This window comes from Cornus florida, unplaced genomic scaffold, assembly GCF_030987335.1.
Source record: "Cornus florida cultivar Cherokee Brave unplaced genomic scaffold, ASM3098733v1 CherokeeBrave_3.0.0_Hap2_Chr05, whole genome shotgun sequence".
NCBI lineage: Eukaryota > Viridiplantae > Streptophyta > Magnoliopsida > Cornales > Cornaceae > Cornus > Cornus florida.
The window spans coordinates 105,799,333-105,826,348 of record NW_026775575.1 but is presented as its reverse complement, the minus strand read 5'-3'; the positions used below and the strand labels follow the sequence as shown (position 1 = coordinate 105,826,348).

The window sequence follows — 27,016 nt, the reverse complement described above, 5'->3', positions numbered from 1 at the left end:
AATAAATCATTAATTCTTGAAAAAGAAAGGGCATCAGATACTGCACATAGCTAAACAAAATCAATAATCAGATTCAAACAACTCAAGCAAGAAGCACCGCAACAGGGATCTAACTGTAGCAAAAGACTTACCGTAACTAGAATACACCTGACTGAACGAATATCCACATGGTATCACGTATTCATAGGAACACGCTAACATAAGCACAAGTATTTACAGGAAAAAACACCAATAACCCAGACTCGAAAGGCTAACTACATTGCCTATCTCTAACTGATTTCCACTTATTGTTACACAAGGGAGGTCGAAGAAAACACTTCGAAAGTTCCCACCATCTAAATAAATGGATGAGAACAGCTTCTCATCACCAAAACACTCGACAAACTATAAAAGAGGGCAGAAGCAGAAAACTCTGCAACTACCAAGACCAAAATGAAAATGCTGAAACTGCCTTACATCATGTTGTGAGGCGTAATGTGCGATTTCCCCGGCTTGGATGAACCAACGATCACATTTTTGCTGCCGCTTAAGCCAAGACCAGAACTGCCTGACAGCATTACCAATAGACTACCCCCATGGACTCTTCCTTCAGGAACCAGACCTGGAATAAACGATGGCCCTCCTTCCCCAACTGGCAAACAAGCTTGCTGGAGTCCAAATTGTTTCCCCTTCAACCCAGTGAAGCCAGCCAAAGTCGCAGCATTGCCCTCCGTCTTTATGATATCAACACTCATATCGTCCACATTGACAACCTCTTTTATTTTCTCAGCTATGGTAGGTTTTGGATCCTGGATCACAGTTTCCAAAGTGGCAGCTCCATGAACCCGCTTGTCCTGTACCAGGGCACCATGGGATGTACAGAGTCCAGTCTTTCCCCTAGCAAATGAGTTACAAGGACCATCGCCTCTGCCGAATACTGAATCAGTGTGGCCCCAGGAGCATCTCTTTCCTCCCCCGTGTGCCTTGCAAAAATCAGTGCTGCCTTGTGCACTCTTGCCACACCCTTCAAATTTGCATCTCTTGCCCCCACCATGTCGGACACAAAAGTCAGTACGCCCCCTCGCACTCTTTGTGCATTCAGGCACAGCACACCTCTTACCACCCCCATGCGCTACACAGTAAAGGGTCCCTCCATGTACACTCTTTGGGCAAACCCCACCACCTTCAAATAAACACCTTTTCCCTCCACCATGGCCCTTGCAGAAAGGTGTGCTTCCTTCTGCACCCTTGGTGCACCCTTCAAATGTGCACCTTTTTCCACCACCATGCGCCTTGCAAAACATTGTGCTTCCTTGTGCCCCTTTCTTACATTCTGGATATTGGCATCGACGGCCACCTCCATGTGAAATGCAGAGACCAGAGAGGCCTTCTGCACTCTTTGTGCAGTTCTCTTTCTGGCATCTCTTGCCCCCACCATGTCGAATGCACAATCCAGATTTCCCTCTGGCAGCTCGAGTGCAACCCTTGTGATTGCATCTCCGGCCACCACCATGTGCGATACAAAAATCTGTACGTCCTTCAGCACTCTTAGTACACCCTAGGAACTCGCATCGTCGACCACCCCCGTGGGCCTTGCAGTACACAGTTCGGCCCTCAGATCCTTTATGGCAGCCAGGTTTCTGACACCTCTGGCCACCACCATGTGCAATGCAAAGGCCAGAAGCACCTCTTGCACCCTTTCCACATCCCTGAAACTGACATGTCTTAGTACTACTGCGTTGCTGTTGCTGTTGCTGTTGTGTTATCCCGGAAGTACAGGTGACTGAGCTGTTTGGTGCGGTTACTACACTTGATGAGTGGTCTGGAACAATAGAAGCTGGATTAATTTCTCTTAAAGCCTGGTTGAGGAAGAAACTAGTCTTTGCATTCGGTGAAGTATGCAATGAGTGGAAAGAGTTTCCTGTTTTCCAACACAATGATGTTGATCCTTCATCTGTATGAATTGCTCCATCAACAGACCGTGGCATCTCTATGACATTTCGAAGTGGAGTGGAGTTTAGATGAACACTAGTGATATCAGATTCAGTCTGCCCAGTTGATAGACTCAACTCCAGGTCAACCTTGGGCTGCACATCTGATGTTTTCAAATTAGAGGTGGTAGATTTTTTTGGGCAGGTCAACTTCTCGTTGCCAATATGTAGAGTGAAGTCCAATGCAATATCCATTGAAGACTCCTCATCGCTTTCTTTGGCTGAAGACATCGTAGTGCATGTAGTTGCTGAACTCCCTTTACTGTCTGAGGAACTTGATGAATGGCGCTGCCCAAGAAGCAATGAGGTCCCAAATTGCTGGTCCACAGACCCATCAATCAAACTCCACTTCCTTTTAGTTCCTTTTGAGGCAGAAAAGAAAGGGATTGAATAACCAGGGGAATCAAGTCGTAAAATGGTGTCCGCGCAATAATCAGCTCCATCTCCAGCTCCTCCAACTTGGATGGAAGTACCCAAATTCTTAAATGCATTTGAGGAGGGGGTCGTGAGAAAACACAGATTCTTGAACCTGGTATCCATGAACCAATAGTCAAAGATACAACAACTCAACCCTCAACTGCAAAAGTACCAGCACTCTTATTCGAACCAACTCTCAAGTGTCAACCGCAAAAGAACAGTCTGCCTGACTTCCGGGCTAAATAAAATTAGTGACAAAACTACGGTTAGATGTCTCTAAAAGAGAACATCCCACCCCCGCTAACGAATCCTGAAGTATCACGCCGATCCATTTGCTATAAAAGTTTAATCTGAAGTTGAGACAATTAGTAACTGAAGAAAATCTTTACAAAGAATTCTTCATAATAATGTCACGGCAGCCAATCATCCTGTTTCACAACAAACATATGATTAGAGAGAGAGACTATTGCTGTTTCAAAGTAACCACTACCGGGATTAAGGTTGTAAATATCACAACATAAAGAAACAAAATATCAGCAATACAACCAAATATTTTCCAATAGCTATAGATTGCACAAGATGAATGAAATTTAAGAAGTTTATGCATGACGTATAATGTCACACCCCTTCTTCAATAAGGGTGAATTAGAATGTTTAAAAAGAAACAGAACAACAGTAAGCGACAATATATAATTTTTAATTTACCGAGAAATACCTATAAAACTTGGAACAATCATGCTTATCAAACCAACAATTTGAATTTCAAAGTGCTTCAAAACTGTAAGACATTCCCAAAATTTGCAGAAGCTGAAGTAAGAATTCAAAACAAAATTCAGCATTTGAGTAGAATGGTAAGAGGAAAGCCACCCAAAACTGCAAAAGCTAGAAAATCCCTACCTGAAATCAAAGTAGTGATGAACCTACAATCCTTTCTTTCTTCCTCTCCTTCTTATTCTCTTCCTTTCTTTCTCCTCTAACTCTCAGCCAGAGCTCCCCCTTGGTCTTTTTTTTTCCCAACTCAATTCTCTCTTCTTCCCTCTTGAACGGTTGCATAAGAGTTTTCTTGTGAGCAGCACAAGTGTGCAATACGTCTCACACATGTGCCTATATCTTACGCATGGAGTTGCCACATGGATTCCACTAGTGACTAGGTTGCCTAATAACAATACCCTCCCCCACTACCTAAGCTAATCACATAAAGGTCTCAACTTTAATTCCCACATTTCTATCAATGACAAAAAATGCCCCACATACAAAAAACATAAAATAAAATAAAAAATAAAAATAAAAATAAAAATAAAAATAAATAAATAAAACAGAGCTTTTATATACATAAGAGCAAAATAACCCACTACGCATAAATAAATGGCCTGATAATTTTATTTATTTATTTATTTTTTATTTATTTATTTTTTATTTATTTATTTATTTTTGAAGGATATCACATATAATCAATGACACATGAGCGATCAAACATCAGTCAGTTCTCAGGACAACAATGCACAATCTTTCAATCTCAGATGTTCCACTCTTTTAATCTTTTTACAAACAGTTTCACAAACAAGACACCAATTAACGGACAATATTTAACGCCAATTCAACTGTCAATAGATAACCCAATGTTGCAGGAACTGAAGGTTAGTTTCTAACTGGAAAAAATAACATGGATCGCCCATTCAAATATGTGTGGGAGAAACAATAAAATCTAAGTGACAAGTGATCAACAATGGATATGCATAAGATGTTAAGAGTTTAAGTGGCAAGTGATCACAAGTACGTGGTGTGATTACCTTAAAATTCCATTCTTAAAAATTAACACATGAAAACTTCATATGCTTATATGATCACATGATAATTGGACCGGAGGAACAACAGAGATGGTGATGAGAAAGGCAGAGTTAATCGGGGATTAATTACACATGAAATTACCTATGTTTTTCATAAGTCACAAAAACAGAGAGAGAGAGAGAGAGAGAGAGAGAACACATGAAACTTCGTACATATGCTTATTTAATCACATGATAACTGTGTTGGAGGAACAACGATGACAAGGAGAACAAAATTTACATCATTAACAGCTTATTAGAGTGTCTGGGAGTGGGGACTAGTAAATGAAGAGGAAGGAGGAGGTCAGAAAATGATCAATATTTTACATTAAAAAAAATTAAAAGATTCAACACCAAAGAAAAACCATATGACAGGTTAACCAGCGCCAGGGGCAGGCCATGCCTTGTGCTTTCTTGAATTTGTCCATATACAACCAGAAAATGCAAAAGGAGAAAAAAAATTAAAAATTACATAATTTTTTTTCCTAAGCAAAATTACACATGTTTTCTGATAATTAAAATAATTTGTACCATAATAATAAGTTTCGGCATTTAAATGGCATGACTGAGTGGCATATAGGCTACGCATAACATTTTCTTTAATTTTTTGTTGAGATTTTTAAATCATATATTTTAAAGAGCTCTTATAGGAATTAATTTTTTAAGAAAAAAATAGAGAGGAGAAATATAAATGAAAGTGAAACCAATGGAAACAACTCAAGTTTAGGGTGACTACTGGACCAATCATCTCAAAAACTGCTCTCTCTGTAAAGCCATATAATCAACTAAATCCAAGAAAACTGTGTCCTTCCCCATGGCATCAGCCTATGTTCTGTTTGGTATTCAACTTATCCTTTTGGCACATCAAAAACTTAAGTGGCTGACTGCAAGAAAAAATAATTACAGGGTGTTGCACAAACAGTACAATAGTCAAATACATGATAATTTCTTGAGGGAGAAAAAAAAGAAAGTGGGAAGCATAAATCTTCTATTTCTAAAACAGAGGAACAACATGAAGAAAATTGATCCCCTGAGATGCAAAAGCAGCTAGGGCTCATAGATTCTGGGTGAACAGTACGAAGAAAAACATAATATAGTGATAAAATGGAAAATAAAAATTACTTGCAGAGTAGACTAGTTTAGAAATTTAATGAATGTATAAAATAAGGAATGAAAATTTCAAGAAAAATGGGAGTTGGTAAGACAACTAAAAGGTAAAAATTTCAGCTAGAACTGAACGATTCCAAGCCAAATTAGGGCCCCTAAGATAACCCACTATTTCATTGCCAAGAAAAACGATAAAAAGAAAAATGAAGTTTCGAAGTTTTAACATTTCTGACCTTAAGCCTTAAAAGTGTGGGGGGAAACAACTTAACCAAAAACATTATAGTGCCTCGTGAGTTGATATTTTTGTTTATGGATTAATAACATTGCATAATATTGAGTTTTAGACTTTCCTTTCCATTTTCCAATGATCATCGGCAACAAAATGAAGCTTAAATGAAACACAAAACAAGCAGGTAAATCAAATTCCATAAATCAAAAGCAAAAGTAATATTGATATTGTTACTGGAAAAGAGAAAAAAACGTGGAAATGAAAGTGGCACCTTCATTAAAATAAATATCAAAAGCAAAAGGGGGCAAAGATATAGAATGAAAAAATTATGATAACTAAATTGTTGTAAAATGATTTATGGAGTAAACTTTCTAGTGTAGTCCTCATTATTAATTGATGATGATGAGAGGGACAGATTGAATACAAGCCTAACCATTGGCATTTTTTACAAGAGGCATAAACCTTCCAAGCTGAATCAATCAGAGATACACAAATATAAATCTGATCAAAAACCACCAAAATTGAATAAACCACCAGCAAACAAATTCAAGAACATAATTCCCTTAAGAAAACAATACCCATGCGATCAAGATATGTAAGTACATTTAGAATGAATTCTATCCAAACAAATACAGATTTGGAGAAAGACAAGCCAAGGAAAATCCAATATTTATGGAGTATAAAAGAAACTAAAATGTAGAAAATTTTGATCTTGATATGTGGCAAAAGAAGCAAATGTCTCAGATATCTTCCCAAGTAAACACACCATATAATTCCCCAAACAAAAATAAATAAATAAACAAACATAACAAAGATCGCGGAGTTCAAGGAGTATTGAGATCAACACAACTATAAAAAATGAAAACCAAAACAAAGAGCATGGGTAACAATATAATAAAACATTTCTATGATAGTATGACTGCTAAAAATCAACCAAGGCAATGAACCAAATAGATCTGTACCCATTCCATAACAGAAAAAAAATATAATTCTGTTCCCTAGTTACTAGGCAAACGAATTACTCAACTTTCTAGGAATAAAAAACCAGAGAAAATACAAGTTCTCAGTTATCCTCCTCCTTTGGGTTTCCTAACAACCAAACAGGACATGAATTGGACACACACATAGGAAAAAGTGAATTAAAGCGAAATTAAGCAAAAATATAACGATAGAATATAAAGCAAAATCAATAACCAAACGGAATTAAAAGGTCAACACATAATTATTCAAATCAAAATTAACAAAGTAATACACATTAGTACTCTAAAAGCTCAATTGCTGCATATCAGACACAAATTCGGCAAATCCATAAATTATAAATAAATAAATAAATAAATAATAAAAAAAAAAAAAAAACGGCTAGACAGAAGATATCAACAACGAAGATTTACTGATAATAAAATGGATAATTAAATTTTGAAATGGAATACAAGTAGCATAATACATCAAGAAATTAAAGGATTCATAAATCAGTGTTTCGAATCTGAAACAAAATCAAATATTGACGCGAGGGCGAGAGGCTCGAACTCGAGACAATATATCAAAGAAATTACCTTCTAGAGCCGATTAGCTTATCAGCAAGAGGAAGAGATAAAAGCTAGGGCTTTTCAAACGTCGGCGGCAAGAGAGAGAAAATGATGAAGAGCATAGGTTATATACCTGTGTCTATAGAGAGAGAGTGTGTGTATATATGTAGAGAGAAGATAATTGCGGGTGGAAAATTGGAAATCAATAGAAGAGGACAAAGCAGCGTACGTTAAGCTATACGCGTACGTTAAGCCATGCTTCACTGTTTGTCAACAGTGTTACCGGTTACGTGTGCTCAAACTGACCAATAAAATTTTCTTTTTATTTATTTATTTATTTTTGGCTATAATAGGAGCTTTGTAACTAACTTTTTACAGGGATTTTTGAGTGAAAAATGAAATTTTTTGTTTTAGTAATATTTTTCAGTTATTATGTTTGGAATGGAATTGGAAATTTAAAAAAAAAAAATTCATTATTTAAAAGTATAAAATTTTCACTAAAATTGTAGGATTTATTTGGTAAATAAAAATTTGAAGAATTTTCTTAGCATTGCACTTAGAGAAGTATTTCTTTTTTCTCAAGGTAAATTACATTAACATTCCTTCTTATCTCTTGTTAGATTTATCGTAATGCGTAATTACATTTTCATCCTTATATATAGTGTATTTTTATTGCAATAAAAATGTGGGCATAATTTGCAACTTGAAAATTATAAAATTGCATATCAACATTTTTCATCGTTTACTGTTGAGAAGGTGAAGTGTAACATGTATTACTTGCACAAAAAATATCAAGGAAAGTAAGTTCAATTTGACAAATAAAAGGAGATATCAATGTATATTAAGAAAACTTTTAGAGAAATCGATGTAATTTATCCTTCTCATTATGACAAATATTCTCATTATTGTTTGTGTGATATTTTAGGTTATAAAATTTTGCTAAAATGATTGATTGCGCCTCTAAAACCGCTTCTTCCATCTTTAAATTGTCATTAATTTTGATATTTCTAATTTAGAGTCTATGATTGCAATAACAATTCATATAGCCAAATGCAACTTTCATCTATGATTAATATCTCACTTTTTAATAACGTTTGCTGTTATTATTTAAAGATATATATATATTAATTTGCAACTTTTTAATAACGTTGCTGTTATTATTTAAATATATATATATATATATATATATATAAAATCTGCAATGCAACTTTTTTTGTAGAACTACATGACTAGGTTTTTTTTATAAATTCCATAAAAATAGAGTTTTGGGAATTAAAGGACAAAAGAATGGAGTCAAAATCAAATTTTCTAAATTAATGGAATTTTCTTTAAATCTCAAGTGGAGATGGAAATTTACCGTACATCATATTTTTATTTTCAAAATACCCTTCTATTGTTGTTATGAAATTATATTACTATCCCTCATATGTAGAGAGAAACCTATCTATGACAATCTTTCTTCTCAAACGAACAACCAACAAGCTTGATAAATTCATCCAAAACTTCTGGTCATTTAAAAAAAAAAAAATACAGGTTTGCCGGTTAGGTGGGTGAAAGAGAGAGTTGGCCAATAAAAAAGAAAGAATTGTTTTTGCCATTGCAGATGAACACATTCAAAAGGGGCTGGTTTAGGGGTGTGTGAGAGATTGATGATGAAATGGGTTTGCTGGTTGTTTTTTTGTTTTTTGTTTTTTTTTTTTGAGCAGCTTTTGGAACAATTAAGACTTCTAGTCTTGTGGGCGTTTGGTCACCATTAAAAGTTATTCCATTATATTGGAGAGAGGGCTTTTCACCAAAAAAAAAAAAAAAAAAAAACATTCATAATAATAATAGAATGATATTTTGGGAATAAAAAGATAATGTACAGTAAATTTTTATGTCCGCCTTAGATCTTGATAAAATTTTATTAATTTAAAATATTTAATTTTGACTCTATTCTTTTATCTTTGACCTACAAAATTTATTTTTATAGAATTATCCTTTTATATTCCTCGTGAATGACGATATTATGGAGTATGGTGGTCCAAATCCGATATTTTCTCTATCCCCCATCGCACAATAAACAACCAATAGATGTTCCCAATCAGAGTGGGTTCACCGTTAACTGCTGAAATTCAGTTAATTACTGTGGCGATACGAAGTCGAAATTCCCAAAACGTTCTCTCTCTAACACGTCAGCATGCCTCAGATGTTTTCCAATTCTCATCAAACAGGCCGCAGCGGCTGGTCACCGTCTTTGTATGGCCCACGCATAATGTCGCGTGATTTCAAGGGTACCTCTAATTGAATTCATCACAGCCCAAACTAAATTGACTTTACGATCTTTATACCTTGATTAAATAAGTTTAAGTCAAAATTAATTTTTTTTTTTTTGGCGCACCAAAACATAACAATAATATATATATTTCAAGTTGCACTCTAATAGGAGCATCTCGAATCGATGTGTAAATTTTTTTTTTTTATTTATAAATCTGATATATCATAATTGTTTTATACAAAAATTTTAAATTATTTATTTTTAGTTGTTTTATACATTTTATGTAAAAATATATTTCCTCACTAACATTTAACCAATGTCATACTTGAATTCCACATAATTTTTACACACTTACTTAATATAGGGTTGATTTGTTAATAGAATGAGAAAGGGAAAGAAAAGAAAATATACTATGTAAAAAAATTGTGTAAAATACACAAAATTTTTACACATTAGTAATATGACAGTATATCTTAATAGATTGTTAGATATAAAAAAAAAATTACACATTAAACATGACAGTATATATTTTATATAAAAAAAAAAATATTTTTATAAATTGTTGGAGATGCTTTAATAAGCTTAATAACTAATTACAATACAAGTAATTTTTTTAAATGGTATTGTTCTCACTTTTGCTGCGTGAATTTGTGATTTAAATGACCCTACAAGTGATGGTCCATAAAGTATAACAAACAAACAAAATTCTTAAAACAATGTGAGATTTTTTTTTATTATTATTTTTTATGTTATGTTCAATTGAATAGAATTAATGTTTTGACGATGACCTTGTGAACCTGTGATATTTTTTTTATCTTTTAAAGTGAATGGTGGAGTTCGAATTATCAATAGAGCAAAGCGGTGTATGAGTGATGTGTGCGAGTTTCTTACCAATGATTAAAAAAAAAAAAAAATTAATGTTTTAAAATTAAAAAAAATAGGGTAAATTACACAGACACCCCTAAGATTTTGGTCAATGCCACTCAACGGACCGTCAATGACTTGTTTACATGTTTACATTGACACCTTTGTGGTTTCAAAAATGTGCATTGACACCCCTACAGACCTCTTAAACCATATAAAATTACCTTTTTAACCCCTTAATTTGTCAACAACTCAATTTAAATCATAAAATTACAAATTTAACCATCTAACTAAGTTTAATGGATCAAACTAACTTTTTCAACTCTTCTATACATATAGATGTAGTTTATATTTAACAATACTTGTACCACCATAAGAGCATCTCCAATCCAATGCTAAAAGAGCTCTCATTTCTAAAATATAGCAAGGGGACTTCAAAAGGGGCTCTCCAATGCAGTGCTAAAAGGGCTGCCAATTTTTAACTTTGCCAAAAATTTTGCCAATTATAGCACAAGAAATAGCTACTGCTATTTCAGAGAGAGAGAGATAGGCCAGGGTTCAAAGGCCATATATATATATATATATATTTAAAAAAGATCATAAAAAATTTCACCAAATAGGATTTTATTTACAAAACAAGAATTACAGACCTTGATTTTAGTTGATTTAGAAAAAAAAAAAATTAAAACAAAACCCATACGTACAAGTTAGCAGTTGTAGAAAGAGAGAGGGGGCAAGCTTGAGAGTTGAGAGACAGAGGCTGAAGCTTGCGAACGACGATCCCGAACTAGAACAGCGAGCGATGGAAACTGAAAGATATGGTTTTGAACTTCTGATTCTTGTTGTAGTTTGCAGTTGCAGAGAGAGAGAGGGGGGGTAATTTCAGAGTTGAACGAGAATAGAGATGGAGGCGATTGGGGAGGCTGAAATGATTTGCCCTAAAAATATATATGACGAGGAGGTTGAAATGATTTGCCCTAAATATATATATATATATATATATATATTAATAATAATATAATTAAATATATATAATATACATATAATATATATAAATTTCCGAAAAAGAAAAAAAAATTATATAATAATATAATCAAATATATAAATTTATACATATATATATATATATATATATATACATATATTTTTTTAGGGGTCCTTTTTTGACCAGATATTTTAGATATTTTATTCTTTTTAATTAAGTTTAATTTTAATTTCCTTTTAATGTCTACAACTTGATTTAGAATGTGCCTAATATTAACATTTACTGATCTAAATATGAATGGTGGGAATGGTAGTTGAAAAAAAATAGTGATTGTGTCAAAAAATAGTATTTTGCATAAAATGCATTATTGGAGTAGAATTGCTAAAATGTAGCATTTTGACACTGTAACACTATCAAAATATAGATTTGGCATCCGAATTTAACATTTTAGCATTGGAGATGCTCTAACATAAAAGTAAAATAATAATAATAATTTTTTAAAAATAGTTAGATAGCTTATGGTCTGTACACCACCACACCCAAACACCGTATTAGAAAAATAAAAATAAAAATAAAAATAAAATTGAAAACAATCATGACCAACCCATATTTATACGTCCCAAACGCCATCAGAATCACCACCACACCGAGATAACACCACCACCACCCAGTGACGGAGCCAGGATTTTTTTTTTTTTGGGGGGGGGGGGGCATTTACAATATAATATACATGCATATACATGCATATAAGTTAATGTATATAAAGAGATGATAGTGATATTTTTGGGATGAAATTAATTTACAAATATAGAATATAAGCACCACTACACCGAGAAAACACCACCACCACCCAGAGCCAGGATTTTTTTTTTTTGGGGGGGCGGGGGGGCATTATAATATTGTATACCATAACATATATTTATAATATAATGTACATGTATATAAGTTAATGTATATAAAGAGATGATAGTGATATTTTTGGGATGAAATTAATCTACAAATATAGAATATAAGAATTAAGGAAACAATTTGGGAGAAATGAAACATATATGAGAAAATTGGGGGGGCACTTTCCATATCTTCATAAAAAATCATATATATTATTATAAAATATAAGAGAGGGAGAAAATTCAGGGGGGCACGAGCCCTCCGGTCCTTAACTGCCTTTGTCCCTGCTACCGCCATCACCACACCAAGGTAACACCATCAACACACCCAAACGCTACCAAAACCACCACAAAAAAAAAATAAAAATAAAAATAAAAAAAAAAATACCCTGATAACCAAGACACCACCACAACCACATCCAAAAAACACCACAACCACCACCATAGTAGAAAAAAATTTACAAACATCAATAGTTAGCTTAGACCCACCACAACAGGACAAAATAATAATAAATGACTGTTTTTATATCACCATTCCCACCAATTCTCTTCTCTCCTATCACACCCATTTTCCGTCCCTTACTCATTTCAATCACAAATCCAACACTACCACAATCACTACACCGCAACATTTTTCTCCCAAATTATGCGAATTAACTTGCCCTACCCGCCATCTCCTCCATCACCAATTACATTTCCCTCCATCAACCATCGGTAGCTCCTTGACCGGCGAGAAGAATGACTAGGGGTACAATTTATCAAAAAAATAAAATAAATAACAAAGTAAGAAGAAGGGGAATGAGAGAGATCGGGAAGAAAGAGAAGTGTCGGTGGCTAGGTATTAAAATGAATAAAAAAAAAAAAAAAGAGGCTTAATGATATAATTATCGAAAAAAAAGAGGCTTAATGATATAATTATCGAGAAAAAAAACGAAGCTTAATGATATTGGTAGTTTCGTCAATTAATAGAGTTGATATTTTGTAAATTAATTGAATTAAATAATTAGGAGCAAATATGGCATTGAAACCACATGGAGTGTTATTGTTAAAAAAGCCGTTGACCCACACCTAAGTGACATCGACCAAAACCTCTTGAGGTGTCAATGTAATTTATTCTAAATAATAATAATAATAATAATAATAATAATTCAAACATGCAACCTAACATAGCATCAATATATCTAAAAATATATGTTAGAAAAAGCTGTGAGGCTCCTGGGGTGCAAATTTTAGTGTTTTTATATTATTATTATAGATCCATCCTGCAGTTTTTTTTTTTACCTCTTCACCAAAACAAATTTCAACACCCGCACTATTCATCAAAAGGAAAAGAAACCATAAAATGTTGGTAAATTTTAAACAATTCACTGGACTCTTGGGTCAATAATCAAATAGCAGCTGCCAAGAGACCTTAGTGAAATAAAAGGACTGGACTTTTATCTGTCATTACATTTTTTTTTTGGGTAAATATATATATATATATATAAAATCGGTAGATCTGTCATTACATTTTGCAATACATTCCGGCGCAGGGTGAAGGAGGCAAACAACTTCGACTGCAAAAATAATTAGCTAATAAGATTCACCATAAATATCAAAGGGACCACGTACGTGAAATTTACGAATCTCAGATCTCAAGAAACAGGAAAACAAAGTAAGCATCAGCCAACCTCAACATGAGGCAGTGTGGTATGTGTGCAGCTTACCTGCCAAATAGCTCGAATGTACTGGTTCATGAACGAATCCAGATTTTCTGAAACAATTTTCCAGTCTCATACACAGCCAGTGAAAGCAAATGCTGTTTTAATGAATTTACATAATCCTACAAATTCAACTATTTGAGAGAGAAGAAATGCGACAGTTCTAATTCACTATCTCAATCAATGTTACTACTGCAAAGACGAGGAACAGAGAACCTCCGATGTAGGCAATAACCTGGACAATGAACAAGAGGAAACTATAATTTTCATCAATATAATATTTTACTGAGGATAAAAAGTATAGTTTCTTATGAGACAAGTCATCCAACGATCACACCAAATAGAAAAGAAAAAGGAAAAGGGGAAAAAAAGAAAAAGATCCTGCATGAGATTATTGAAATGTTGCTAACTCATGCTCCTTGTATCAGTTGGATAGTTATATTCAATGTGCTAAACATTTTTCTATCAATGATGATGAATCTATTGGCTAGCTTCATATAGCAGGTAAGAAGCCTCCATGCATTCCCAACATAAACTATTCGAGGCAGGTGATCTTAAACGTATTTGTGTCTTGAATATATGGGCTAACAAAGGAAGGGATGTCATAAAATTCAGAAGCAAACAGTAATAGTTTGTATACACCAGAATCTGGGAATAATGTATGAAAAAACTGAGGGTAGGTCTGGAGACTCTGGACTATTCTGAAGTTTGAGTCGGACACTGACACTTGGAAAGAGTTAACAATTATTGTTTTCTAACTTCTTCAAAACTACAATAATTTTAATTTTTCTACCAACATTTGTTATACTGGAGAAGTTAAAAAATATTTAAATTATTAGGTTAGACGCAAAATCAGGTAAAGTTTAACAACGAAGAATGTCAGGGTTTGTCAATCTGGTTTCTTCATGAATGCAGCAGAAGCCAGTTTTATGATCCATCCTGACTAACATATCCCTTGCAACAAAGAACAGGAGATATCTTCAAGGAACCAAGTAGTTGTATAATATATTGCAAGGTATGCTTTTGTTTGATAGATGAGGATATAGTAATCTCACCTTCTCAGATAAGAATGTACCTAGTAATGAACCTCCCAAAACAGCTAGCTGCGCAAAATAATTAGTAAGGGATTAGCTCTATCCCCTGTAAATCAACATATTACCGTAAAGAAAGAAAATAAACCAATCAATTTATTAGGGGAAGAGAGAAATTAGTAAGATTATGAACTTTCAGTGAAGACAATCCAATAAAAATTGCCAATGAGAGATCTCCATGTCACCAACACTGTACTGCCAAGAGAATTGTTTCTTTTCTATTTTTTAAGGAGAGCAACTTGTAATTTGTACATGTAGTCAAATTAAAGTAGCTTCCAGAATTATAAGCAAGTTGCAAATTTTAAAGTGATTATGCAAGTTGTTTAACTTTTCAGCCAAAATTCCTCAAGTTGCTTTTAAATATGAAATTAGCTTGCAAATTTGCTGATATTATAGCTCCTAACTGGAGGCTGCAATAAGCAGTTAAATTATTAACAAATTACCAAAGTTGCAACTCCGTGACCAGCTAGTGCTCCTCCAATAACTCCAAGAGGTGAAGAAGCTGCAGCAAGTGCTGAATAAGAAGAGTATTGTGTTAGTATAGGACTCAGAGAACATGACACATGAGAACAAGGAGATTAGCATCCATAAGTCGTGTTAAAGGTCCTGCATGGGAACTCGCCTGCCCTTTCTGGTTGCTAAAAAAATTAGGAAAGACCAAAAAATATAAATTTGAAATTCTATTTTTTTTCTATAACAGGGACCCAAGGACACAACCCCAGTCAACTGATCCCAACACAACCATCTAATCATAGTACTTGTACCTATTTGGCTTGATAGTGATGAATTAATATACACACACACATATATATTATGTGTGCATCTGAAGTGTGGTCAAAATGTAGGGGTGCAATTGACTTGAAAATTCCATGCATAAAATGTGGCATAAAGCATGAATTTCAGACATCATGGTAAGCATTCCTTGAAGTGGTATCAATCTGCAATCAAATTAAATTGAAGTTTTCAACTTCATCACTCACCTATTGTGGAGAAAAATGATTTATCACCCCATTCAGCAACAAAAACTAGCAGGAAAGTGCTAATGACTGTATTAGCAGCAGCCAAAATCCCAGCACCATTCCCTGAAAGTTCTGATACTGCCAGCTCTGCCTGGTTCAAAATGAAAACATGAAATGAATCTAAAACTGTCTGCTAGGATACTGCTAACCTCAGTGGTAAACCATAGTAGTGTGATGAAAAAGAGAGCAAAAGAGGGTTGGGGAGATAGAAGAAGAAAAAGAAGAAAGGAAAAGAAAAAGTAGATAGCAGAATGAGAAAATATCATAATTTAACAAATCAATTTGATTTTCTTTTCGCTCAATGTGGTTACTTCACAAATTTCAAGTTGTAAAATAATAAAGAAAACTACACTTTTGATTAAGTGGCATAATATGCTGATTCTTAAGCAAATTTTAGACGGAAGCATGTAAAGGTGTACTTAGTGTCCCAAGCAGTATCAGACACAGGTATTAGGTTGACAAGTTGACACACCAATTATCTTTGAGAAAAGGGTCCTGCAAAGTATAGAGAATTCTTATTGCATATGAATTGTCCTTTTAACCACTTTATGAAATTTATTTGAAGAAGATGAAATTTACATCAGGATTTTTATGCTGCTTAACATCCAAATAAATCATACATTATGGTAGAAAATTCACCTCCTTCTGTTCTTCTTCTGCCTTTAGGCCATCACCGGAGGTGGCTTCAAGCAAGCTTGAAACCCCAAAATATACCTGCAATAATTACAATATTGGACTTGTGACACCAATTTCCTTCTAAAAATAGAGTAATAATTAATGTCATTAAGCTAAAAATTGGAAGCCATTAGATACCAAAAGACAAACTGCAGCAATGTCATCAATAGGCAAATCGGTGTCACCAAATCTGTAATTCAGAAAACTATATTAGGATAACACTGGATGATCTGACTGATAATCTTCTAGCTAGAATGGGGAGGAAAGACACCCACCAATACCTACTGCTAAATTGAAAATCTAGGGATATGTCAAGATCTCGAGGATGGTTTACTGATGCAAAACCTGTACATGCAATGCACACACAGTGTGATGGGACACATCACTCTATGGGTCACATCTAGGCAGTTTGCCTGCCACACAACGATGAGTTTAACCATGCATAACCTTGCGAACAGAACCAATCCTTTTCATGAAGATGCAGAGTGATGCAATCACTGGTGCTGGAAAATTTTGCCAGATGGATGCGTACAATAATTCAATTGTTTAAATATTATGTTACTCTATCCAGGGTGTTGATGGCATGCACTGAGCCTGGTATATTTTCCATTATTCCTAAATAATGATCATCCTTACCTACTGAAAGAAAAAGATATTCTGGGCAAGACTAATTACAAGATCCCTATCTATCTGCATGTCTACTGAGTTAGGTAGCATGCCACTAACTGAACGTCCACAACCAAGTCCCATAAAAAGATTCTCCAATCTCATAACAAAGTTCCCGAATTACAAAATCAGAATCTCAAGGAATACCTGAATGGAAGGATATCATCAACATAATGAAAAGTTCGCCCAAGGACAACCGATATGATTGTCATTACCCTGCCATGATAAGCCGACAATTCATGAGTTCAAGGAAATAAATATTCCATATGTACTTTTACTATTTTAAGAGTATTGCATTAAATATATTTCTTCAACAACTGCACGATAATGATGAAATCAAAGTTGTTGATTTGTTATTTTAATATAATGATGAACTCATCAGAAAACGAAGAATGTGTTCTTAATAAAAGAAATGTTAAATGATCTTGCATTTAGTAAGATTGGGGCTGTTATGAATTATTAACAGTTTGAAAGCCATATTAGCAAGTCACGAGGGGAACTACGTTGGAATTGAAGTAACATATTTTAAATATATAATGGTTAATTACCCTGAATTCTCCCGTGGTTTGTAATTTTCACCCTCAGATTAAACTATCACATAAATCACTCTCACAGCCCTATAAGAGTTAATGACTTGACAACTTGCAATCAGATGTAAAAGACAAAATTTCCCTCCCTAAGTACTATAACAATTAATATCTGACCTACTGATGTCATGTAACAGTAACCCTATGTCCTATCTCTCCTCTTTGACCTCCATAATCTGGTTACCCTATTTGTGGAATGGCAGTTAATATATAACAAAATATAGGATAATCATCAACATTAAAAAGGATTAGAAGAGTAAACCAGCAATTTCACTTTTAGGAAGAGCAAGTTTGGTATCAAATAAAAATTCCTTAATGGATATACAGACCTACGTTTATATTTTATCAAATTTTAGGGGAAGTAGACCAAAGTTTAATCTGTGGGTGCAAATTGCGAACCTCAAGGGAGGTGACGGTAATTTACACCTAATATTTATGTGCTATTTCTCAAGGTATAGGAGTCTGCTTCCCAAAACCTCTTCTTTGTCGTAATATGCGTCTCTAAAATCTACAAAAGTACAAAGTAACTTAACAGTTAAGAAGGCATACATGCAAAATAGCAATTGAATCCCATTAAGACAAGGCTTCAAAAACAACTAAAATCTAGATCACCATGTGTAGAAAAGAATAACGTACCCAAGTGCACCAAAAGTCCCAAGGAAAACAATGGCAGCAGAATTCCTAGCTGCTAAAAGCGCCTGGTCAAGACATGAAATATCCAATATTTGAGTAAGTTCAGAAAAAATAGAAAAAAATAAAAAATAAAAAAGAGAACATGTTTGAAAAGCAGAAAGGATAGAAGTAAGCTAAGAACTGTTTACTTTGAGAAAACATTGTGGTCAAGAAGATAGGCTAGATAGAAAGTTTAGTTCATATGTCTGATCGAATACTGCTTTTGATGTTCTAATAACAAATTTCCCAAGACATATGCATATACATTGATTACATTCACTCAATTAACACAGAAAATATTTATTCGAAAACTTATGAAAAGATAGTCCCACAAACTGTTGACAGGTGCTCTCTTACCGCAATAAAAAAGGTTTTATCCCCCAGTTCAGAGAAAAAAATCAGCAAGAATGCCTGCAACATGAACACATACATGATGTTAGTCAGTGGAATTTGCATGCTTATACAAAAAAATGTAATTCAGGTAAAAAGGGCAATAAATTGTGTTTTTCTATGCAGGGCTTTGCATAAGCAAATAACTACTGCTGTAAGTATATTATATTGAAATGGAATTCCTCAGCTGGGGTGCAAAAAATCTGTAAAACTTTGACCACTGAAAACTAAAAATTATGCCACTCAAAGAACTCATGTAGGATGGTGAAAGCTCACTATTGTCCTATGTTGTTTGGCTTGTTTGGTCAGCTTAAGAACTAGATAATCACCTACAAGTTAATGATTCTTCTCCCAAGATTGATTCTGCAGCTTTTACTGAAAAGCATTTAAAATTTTCAGATTTCTCTTGTGATTTTTGATATTAGTCACATATACGAAAGGGAAATGCAATCTCGGGGACGGAACAAGATAAAATGTGCATAATGCAACATGGTCTGAACATTCCTCCATGATTTATCATATTTGTGATTTGTCTACGGGACCGGACTTCTAAGAAAGAGGTCCAATTATGAAAATTAAAGAATAAAGAATCATGATAATGATCCTACAATCATGAAATCAACAAATTTTACTTCTTGTTCGACCAAAAAAAAAAGGAAAGAAAATCACCATAGTATACAAAGGTTCTATGAATATCAAGGAACTAAGAACATATTTTCACATGGGAAAGAAGAGTAAGCCACCAGCAACAATCTGTATCCAGCAATCAAAACCCTGTTGGACTCCACATCCTACATTTCTGATCAATAAGGTCCCATAGAGTTAGGTAAAAATTGGAAGGGAAACATAATACTACAAATCCAACTCCCTCCAGCAGCCACATAGGGGTTCTCTCATGACTGCGGTGCATTGTTTATTACTTTATTATAACTATCCTCCTAAGGGGTTAATTCCTAAAAGGAGAAACTAAAAATAATAATAATACAGTAATTTAGATCTGTTATAATGCTATGATTATAACTACCTCTGATTTTGAGGAAAAAAAGATAAACTCCCATGCATGCAATCCACATAAGAAGATAATGCACGTGTCTAATATAAACAACAAAAGTTTGATGGGCAATAAATCATAAATGAGTTCCAGGCTTTTAAAATGGAAGTCACTTTAAGTTCCAACTTATTTCTTGATTAAGAAAATGCATCAACAACAATTTTGGTTTTACAAGTTACATCAACAAAAATGCCAATCAAAGAAGTTACAGGGAGATTTTCCTAACTGAAGCAAAACCTGTGCTAATATCACCGAGGTCCCCTAAAACTGGAAGTGACTGCAATCCACTGGCAAAATCTGAACCAGCAACTGCCTGTTGAGTGTCTTCAAATGCAAACAACCCAAAGAGCATGGCAAACATTAAATAATTACGGAATGTTGTATTCACAACCGGGACATCCACAGGTATCCAATATTTCCTTCTCTTTTTGCTGTCAGAAGGTGATTTGTCAAGGACACTGCAGTCATCAACATTTTGCATTGATTTTGCTTCGCACTTACTGTAATTAATGAACCTGAACTCCTGCCTCAAAACTTACAATTTCAGCATGAAAACACAGAAAACAAGGATGAAAATATCAACAGTTTAGGTTTAAAATGTAGAATTTAATTGATCAGTGTTAAACATAATAATATGCAAAAGTAATCAAGCTTCCATTCACTTAGTATAGAGGAATCAAGCACAATCTGTCATCCATTCCATTCAAAGAGTGAGAATATATCTGGAGGCTGCAGTACTAGTTGCAATTTGCAACTGTCTGATGTAGTTTTCGTACATTCATCATTTATGATTTGCTAAGCTAGTGACCATAAACTTGTTAAATATCAGAATTTTCATTTCTAAAAACCCAGTCTAAATTATTTAAGGACCAATTGGCTAGTGCAAACTTATATGAAAGTAATAGGGAATGCTGCCGCACATCGTAACCCCAAAAATGACATAATGAAATTGTCAACTGCTCTAACTAACATCATCATCATCATAATTTCCCATTATACACTATGTCTTCTCTTAAATTTAAATTTTAAAAATCATTTTTAATTACTTGATACTTCATCCCACGTAAGTTTTGGTAGGCCTCTTTGTCGTTTGCATTCTAGGCAAACAACTCTTCCTCTTTTAACCAATGCATCATCGGGTCTCCGTTGAATATGACTATACCACCTAAGTCTACTTTCACCAATTTTATCATCTTTAGGAGCTATACCTAATGTTCCCTTCACACGCTCATTATTTATCTTATCTCTTTTAGTTACTCCTATCATCAAATGTAGCATCCTCATTTCCACTACATGAACACGTTGTATTTGTCCCTTTTTCGAAGCCCAACATTCTGCTCCATACACAACATGGCTTGGCCTAATAACCCTTCTATAGAATTTTTTATTTTTATTTTTTGGTTAAAATTTATTTATTTGGTATTCATTAGTCAAAATGGATACCACTAGCTTGCCTCCATTTTGTCTACCCTGCTCCAATCCGAATTTCAACATCAGCATCTAACTTCCCATCTTTTTGTAGTATTGATCCTAGGTAGTGAAAATAATTCTTTTGAGTAATTATTTGGTCTCGTGTTTTAGTAGTGGTGAGAAGTAAGAAGAAAGAGACACGGGGGTATAAAGAAAAGTTACGTGTCCATGCGAATCAGTCTGTAAAAAGTGCCGCAATCGCTTATTATATATGTTCACACATTGCTGTCTTGAATACCTGAAATTGCAAAAAGTTAACCCTGAGACTTTCTATCTTTGGCACTTAATATACTCTGTTATCTACTTTATCAAGGAAAAGGAAGGTTATACAAAGTGATTTCATTATAAACAATATTCACTAGAAGAAAGCCAAAAACAAGAATTTTGGGCTTCAAGGTCTTAAATTTACAGTTCTAAACTACAATAGGAGTGCAAAATTGTAGTAGACATATAATTCATTTCACAAAAACAATTGAATAAAGAACGGCAAAACAAAGAATAAAAAAAATCTCTAATGTTATTGATTCAGAATTGAATCCGAAACTAGAAGAAAAGGGAATTTAGAAAGAGAAAAATGGGAAATAACCTGGAGAGGAGAATTGGACTACAGTGAGAGAGTTTCGAATTGCGATGGTTGAAGCAAGAATTGAAACAAAAGTGTACTGATTTGAGAGGCTTAGGAGAGGACGATGAAGGCGGTGAATGCGTGCTCGGTAACACGCTCTCTGAAGAGAGCGTTATGCTCCGCATTCTCTCTCTACCTTTTGGTTGATTGGTTCTGGACTCCCGCTTTGGAACGATAGCGCCTTATAGATAAGCAATCTGAAGAGACAGTCTCTTGCTCTTTTCACCATTTTACTTTTAAAAATTTACTTTTACCTATTTACCCTTGAATAAGAAATAAAAATAAATTGTTTGGAGCTGTCACAATTCTCAAAGACCATGGGAGGATTCGAGCTCTAAAGTGCGTTCGGATGCGTAAGAAAGAAAATAAAGTATAGTGTTAATTAAGATATTAATAATTTTTATTAATCGTAGGATAGATAGGAGACAAAAGAAAAAGAGGGATAGTCATTTTTGTTTGGATGGAAAAAAAGAAAAGGTAATAATAATAATCAAATTATTATCTCACACTTTTATATAATTAGGTCTTGAATGTAACAACAAATCTATATATTTATTTGTGAATGCTAGTTTTGGTATTATCAAAATAAACCACCATACTTTTTCTCCCATCTTCTTAATTCTGGAGTTATATCAAGTGAGGGATTCCTCCCTTTCATCTTTTTCTCTCAATTTAACTCTCCCAAGCGTCATTGGCCCTATCATTTATTATTATTATTGTTATTATTATTATTATTATTATTTTATCTCTGTTAATCCCATCCAAACACACAATGTAGGTAAAAAATTATTTAAGTATATTATAATAATGGCAACTGGATGAGCCCTTCCCATCACTATTTAGCATAACATTCTTCGTTATCACACCCATAATCCCTATTCCTCTTTGAATTCTCCCAGTTCTTATTTCCCATTTCAATGAATTAATTTTTTTTTTAAAAAAAGTATATTCAGTATTCAGTTAATTTATTACTGAAAAGAATTCAGGGCAAAATGAGAAATCAATCTAAGAGAATTAGAAAGTTGATTATATATTTAATACAAAAAATTCAATTAACATATTTTACTAAAATATATAGGTGTTTTGGTAATTTCACAAAATAAACAGAGCAACGATGAGGGTGATACTGTGATTCTTTCTTCTTCTTTCTTCTTCTTCCTCTTTTTATTTATTATTATTATTATTATTATTATTTTTGTTTTGTTTTCTTGAACTGATGCACATAAGGTTTGTGGTATTACATTTTTGTTGTAATGTAGTGAATTTAGTTATAGCATAATCAGATTTTTAACATGATATCAATTATAAGTATGTCATAACTCATAAGTTTGACATAAAATGTTTGTTATTGATATTAAAAATTTCAGACTAGTTATATATCGCTATTTCATTACTAAATTTTTTTTTACTTTTAAATTCAAAGTTCCGAATCAATACTGTTCATGAATATGAGTTTTTTATAACTTTATTTCACACTACATAAATGAGAGTCTTGGCATCCCCTGCAGCCAAGTATCATGGAGCCCTTATTGCCATAGTTTTGAGAGTCTATTTTATTTCCTCAGATAGAACAAGTCAAGTAAATAGTGATAGTCTCATTTCACAACTAAAACCCTTTCCATGTAAACCATTTAAAGGAAAAAACAAAAAAGGACTTAAACAAATTAAAAAAAAAAAAAAAATTGAAAATATAATCTACAAACTGGTTGATGCTTTAAAAAATCTAAATCAAATTGTTATCATCATTACAAAGTTGAAGACTTGCAGTAACTAGATTCAAATTGGAAAAAAAAAATAAAAATAAAAATAAAAAATAACTTAAGAAATGGGGGCATTAATGAACTGATCCCCAATAATATCTAAAATCTTCAATGAATAAGCTATTAAGCTTTTTCAATGAGAAAAATTTAATGGGAAATACTAAACTAATAAGCAAATCCTTCTTCTTTCTTCTTCTTCTTTTTTGTTTTGTTTTCTTGAACTGATGCACATAAGGTTTGTCGTATTACATCTTTGTTGTAATATAGTGAATTTAATTTTAGAACAATCAGATTCTTGACATGATATCAATTATCAAGTATGTCATTAAGTTTGACAAAAAACGCTTGTCATTGATATCAAAAACTTCATACTATATAACACCATTCCATTCCTTTTGCTCAAATCCAGTAAATAGTATTCCTTCTCTGAACCCTTCTTGCAATGCTTCTAAATCAATTGGAATCTGAAAACAATTATTTGATGTTGCTTTTGAGAGAACACGGTGATTTGAATTTGAAATTAGATGATTTTTTGTTCGAATTTTGTGCCAAGACTATCATCTATGTAAGTGTGAAATAAAATTGAGAAAAACTCATATTCATAAAGAGCACTGAATCCGTAATTTGAATATGAAATTAGATATTTTTTTATTTGAATTTTATACTAAATTTTCTCCAATTTCATATTCAAACTACCGATTCAGTGCTCTTCATCTCAACTTTATTTCACACTTACATAATTAGTCTTGACGTTCCCTGCATGCATTCAAGCATCGGGGGCCTTATTTGTCATAATTTTAAATAGTGATAGTCTCATTTCACAACTAACACCCTTTCCATGCAAACCATTTAAAGGGAAAAACAAAAAAAGACTTATACAAAGAAAAAAAAAAAATTGAGAATGTTTTTTTTTTCACCCTTGCAAACAGATACAAACACAAGACAAACACAATAATCCACAAACTGGTTGATGCTTAGAAAATCTATATCAAATTGTTATTATCATTACAAAGTTGAAGACTTGCAGTAACTAGCTTCAAATTGAAAAAAAAAAAAACCCTTAAGAAATGGGGCCTTAATGAACTAATCCCCAATAATATCTAAAATCTGCAATGAATAAGCTATTAAGCTCTTTTAATGATAAAAATTATTTGTGAAAGGATTCCACAGATCACTGCAAAATAAGCCACAAATAAGCTTTGTTACCAGCACTCGTACAACTTAATATCCACGCGAAGCCGGAAATAGACTTCCCCTTCAAATGCATCAGTCATCAAAGTGGCCACCCCTCTAGCCATGAAGAAGTCACCAGTTCCACCAACCACTGAAATATCCCTAGTTTTGTTCATCAACGGATCGGCTCCAGCAAAGTTGATGCTGCCCTTGTGCTCCGTCGAGTTGAAAACGAAGGAGAATCCGAGCCACGCAGTGAAAATGTCTTTCTTGTCATAGATGTAGAAGCCTTGTGCGCGGCCAACAGGGGTCGAGTGTAGATTGTTGTCTAGTGTAATGGGGTCGTCGAACACAACCAAGTCCCCAAAATGGTTCTTTCCCGCCAATATGGTCTTGTTGCCCCAAGCCGGTGCCCCTATTATGGCTGCAGTGGCATTCTTGGAGTTCTTGCCATTGTAGATGACGTCGTGGAAGTAAAAGACCAGCCTCTTGCAAGGGCGACGAGTCCTGGTTTTATGGCTCGGAGAGGCTGAAGATATGAAAATGAGGAAGAAGAGAGAGAGAACTGAAATCAGAATTTTAGTTCCCATTACTGAGCTAGTGTGCTTGCTAGAGAATGCAGCAAGTAAATGCTCTGAGTGTGGAGGTTATAATATTATCCAATCTCTTTATATAATGAATTGTTAGTGTTATTTTATGATGAAATTGTCCTAAAGCTTGACTTGTAAGAAATTTTCTTGATGACTTCACAAGAAATTTCTATCCTCCACGTCAATATTGTTCCTTTTTGTTAGCTTTAAGTCTAAGACTTACACAATCATTAGATACACTAGTTACTACTTACTAGGGGACCATATATGCCGATCTCTATAAATGGATTGGCTCATATTAATATAAAATATTATCTGTATTGCAGATCAAGTTATAAGGTCACACAATTGATTGTGTGACTGTCTAGCTCATGAATGACATTACAAAACTCAAAAGAAGTGAACCAAATTTGTGGGCAAGTCACATTTTTAAGCAATAGTTTTTGAAGATCTATGCAACAGAAGATGCCATATAAAATTTCATTTCATTTTCTTCACCGCATTTTATGATTAGGCATAAGAAATATTAAACATGATTACACACTTTTGTGACGATAATTACTTGTTTTTAAACCACCAGGGCCACCACCCAAATTTCCTCATGTCTAACTACCAGCTCCATCATGTTTATCCACATATAGTTGTGAGTTTGGTACTTAACTCCCACCCAATCAATTACAAAATTAGTAACCTCCTTAATATTTTTGTGTTGACATGGTTGGCAGCTACTTACATCTTTTCTGTCATCAATCTTCAGAGTGTGGTTTGGGTAACCTAACTCGTGTTCAACCAATTTTGAGTACTACAAAAATATTGTCCCAACAGCTCATTTTACAATCACTTGTGTAAATGATTAGCACATGTTGTTATCAAATTCCCAACTCTCCTTTATTATGAAGAAGACTTAAGTCACACTCCGAAAACCGATATTTGTTTATTTTTTATTATTTTCGCAGCTCCAATGAAGTTAAAGGTTCCCCTCACATTTAGTTATTAGAGATGTATTGTCCTATGTTGAATCCGGATGAAAAATTAAATATATATGAGTTAAATGTTAGTATTACGTACCTAATAATTTAAGTTTTTAAGTTAGAGCAGAAAGCACCCATCACCTAATAATCAATCTCTTATCATTCAAAAATACCTCTTCAACTCTCACAAGTACTAGTTGTGTCATGCATGGTGATACTTTAGAGATACCATATAATAAAAAATAAAAAAACCAGGAAGAGGTTAATTTGTGTGTGCTTTATTTGTCATGATAAAAAATATAAAAATAGATAAATAAGAAAAAAAAAAAAAAAAAAAAAAATACAGTAGTGACAATTTTGATTTTTCCTATTTTGAGGAATTCCGATCCATAGAAGGTGACCCATCATTATTTGTACTATGAAATATATTGACATCTACCAATATTGTGACCAACCATGCAATAATTTCATGCAGAAAGATAAAAGAATAAAAAAATAATACTCGTAA

General features: G+C 33.6%; 3 protein-coding genes across 4 annotated transcripts; all 3 read right to left on the bottom strand.

Annotated features, from left to right (window-relative positions):
- Positions 1 to 47: 47 nt before the first annotated feature.
- On the bottom strand, positions 48 to 7,258 carry LOC132308254 (uncharacterized). The gene is made up of 2 exons (XM_059806280.1): positions 7,103 to 7,258; positions 48 to 2,815 (listed from the first exon to the last, which is right to left on the bottom strand). Exon 2 carries the CDS (start codon positions 2,508 to 2,510, stop codon positions 453 to 455), a length of 2,058 nt encoding a protein of 685 aa, XP_059662263.1. The 5' UTR covers positions 2,511 to 2,815; positions 7,103 to 7,258; the 3' UTR covers positions 48 to 452.
- A 6,378-nt stretch (positions 7,259 to 13,636) lies between these two features.
- LOC132308253 (protein PAM71, chloroplastic) lies at positions 13,637 to 22,183 on the bottom strand. 2 transcript variants are annotated; one of them, XM_059806278.1, is made up of 12 exons: positions 21,976 to 22,183; positions 21,552 to 21,627; positions 20,146 to 20,442; positions 18,836 to 18,889; positions 18,443 to 18,504; positions 17,367 to 17,435; positions 16,692 to 16,743; positions 16,518 to 16,592; positions 15,840 to 15,969; positions 15,303 to 15,373; positions 14,824 to 14,871; positions 13,637 to 14,003 (listed from the first exon to the last, which is right to left on the bottom strand). In XM_059806278.1, exons 1-12 carry the CDS (start codon positions 22,137 to 22,139, stop codon positions 13,932 to 13,934), a joined length of 1,170 nt encoding a protein of 389 aa, XP_059662261.1. In that variant the 5' UTR covers positions 22,140 to 22,183; the 3' UTR covers positions 13,637 to 13,931. The 2 variants fall into 2 exon arrangements, with proteins under 2 accessions (XP_059662261.1, XP_059662262.1); XM_059806279.1 differs by lacking the exon at positions 21,552 to 21,627 and having other exon boundaries at positions 21,976 to 22,095.
- A 2,544-nt stretch (positions 22,184 to 24,727) lies between these two features.
- LOC132308252 (dirigent protein-like) lies at positions 24,728 to 25,604 on the bottom strand. The gene has a single exon (XM_059806277.1). The coding sequence runs from the start codon at positions 25,535 to 25,537 to the stop codon at positions 24,977 to 24,979; it is 561 nt and encodes a 186-aa protein (XP_059662260.1). The 5' UTR covers positions 25,538 to 25,604; the 3' UTR covers positions 24,728 to 24,976.
- Between the last annotated feature and the right edge of the window lie 1,412 nt (positions 25,605 to 27,016).

Coding starts and splice junctions, on each gene's coding strand:
- LOC132308254 (XM_059806280.1), bottom strand. CDS start 2,510: ATGGATACCAGGTTCAAGAATCTGTGTTTTCTCACGACCCCCTCCTCA.
- LOC132308252 (XM_059806277.1), bottom strand. CDS start 25,537: ATGGGAACTAAAATTCTGATTTCAGTTCTCTCTCTCTTCTTCCTCATT.
- LOC132308253 (XM_059806278.1), bottom strand. CDS start 22,139: ATGCGGAGCATAACGCTCTCTTCAGAGAGCGTGTTACCGAGCACGCAT. Junction 14,872..15,302: donor GTCACGGAGTTGCAACTTTG/GTAATTTGTTAA, acceptor TATTTTGCGCAG/CTAGCTGTTTTGGGAGGTTC. Junction 14,004..14,823: donor GTACATTCTTATCTGAGAAG/GTGAGATTACTA, acceptor TTCATTGTCCAG/GTTATTGCCTACATCGGAGG.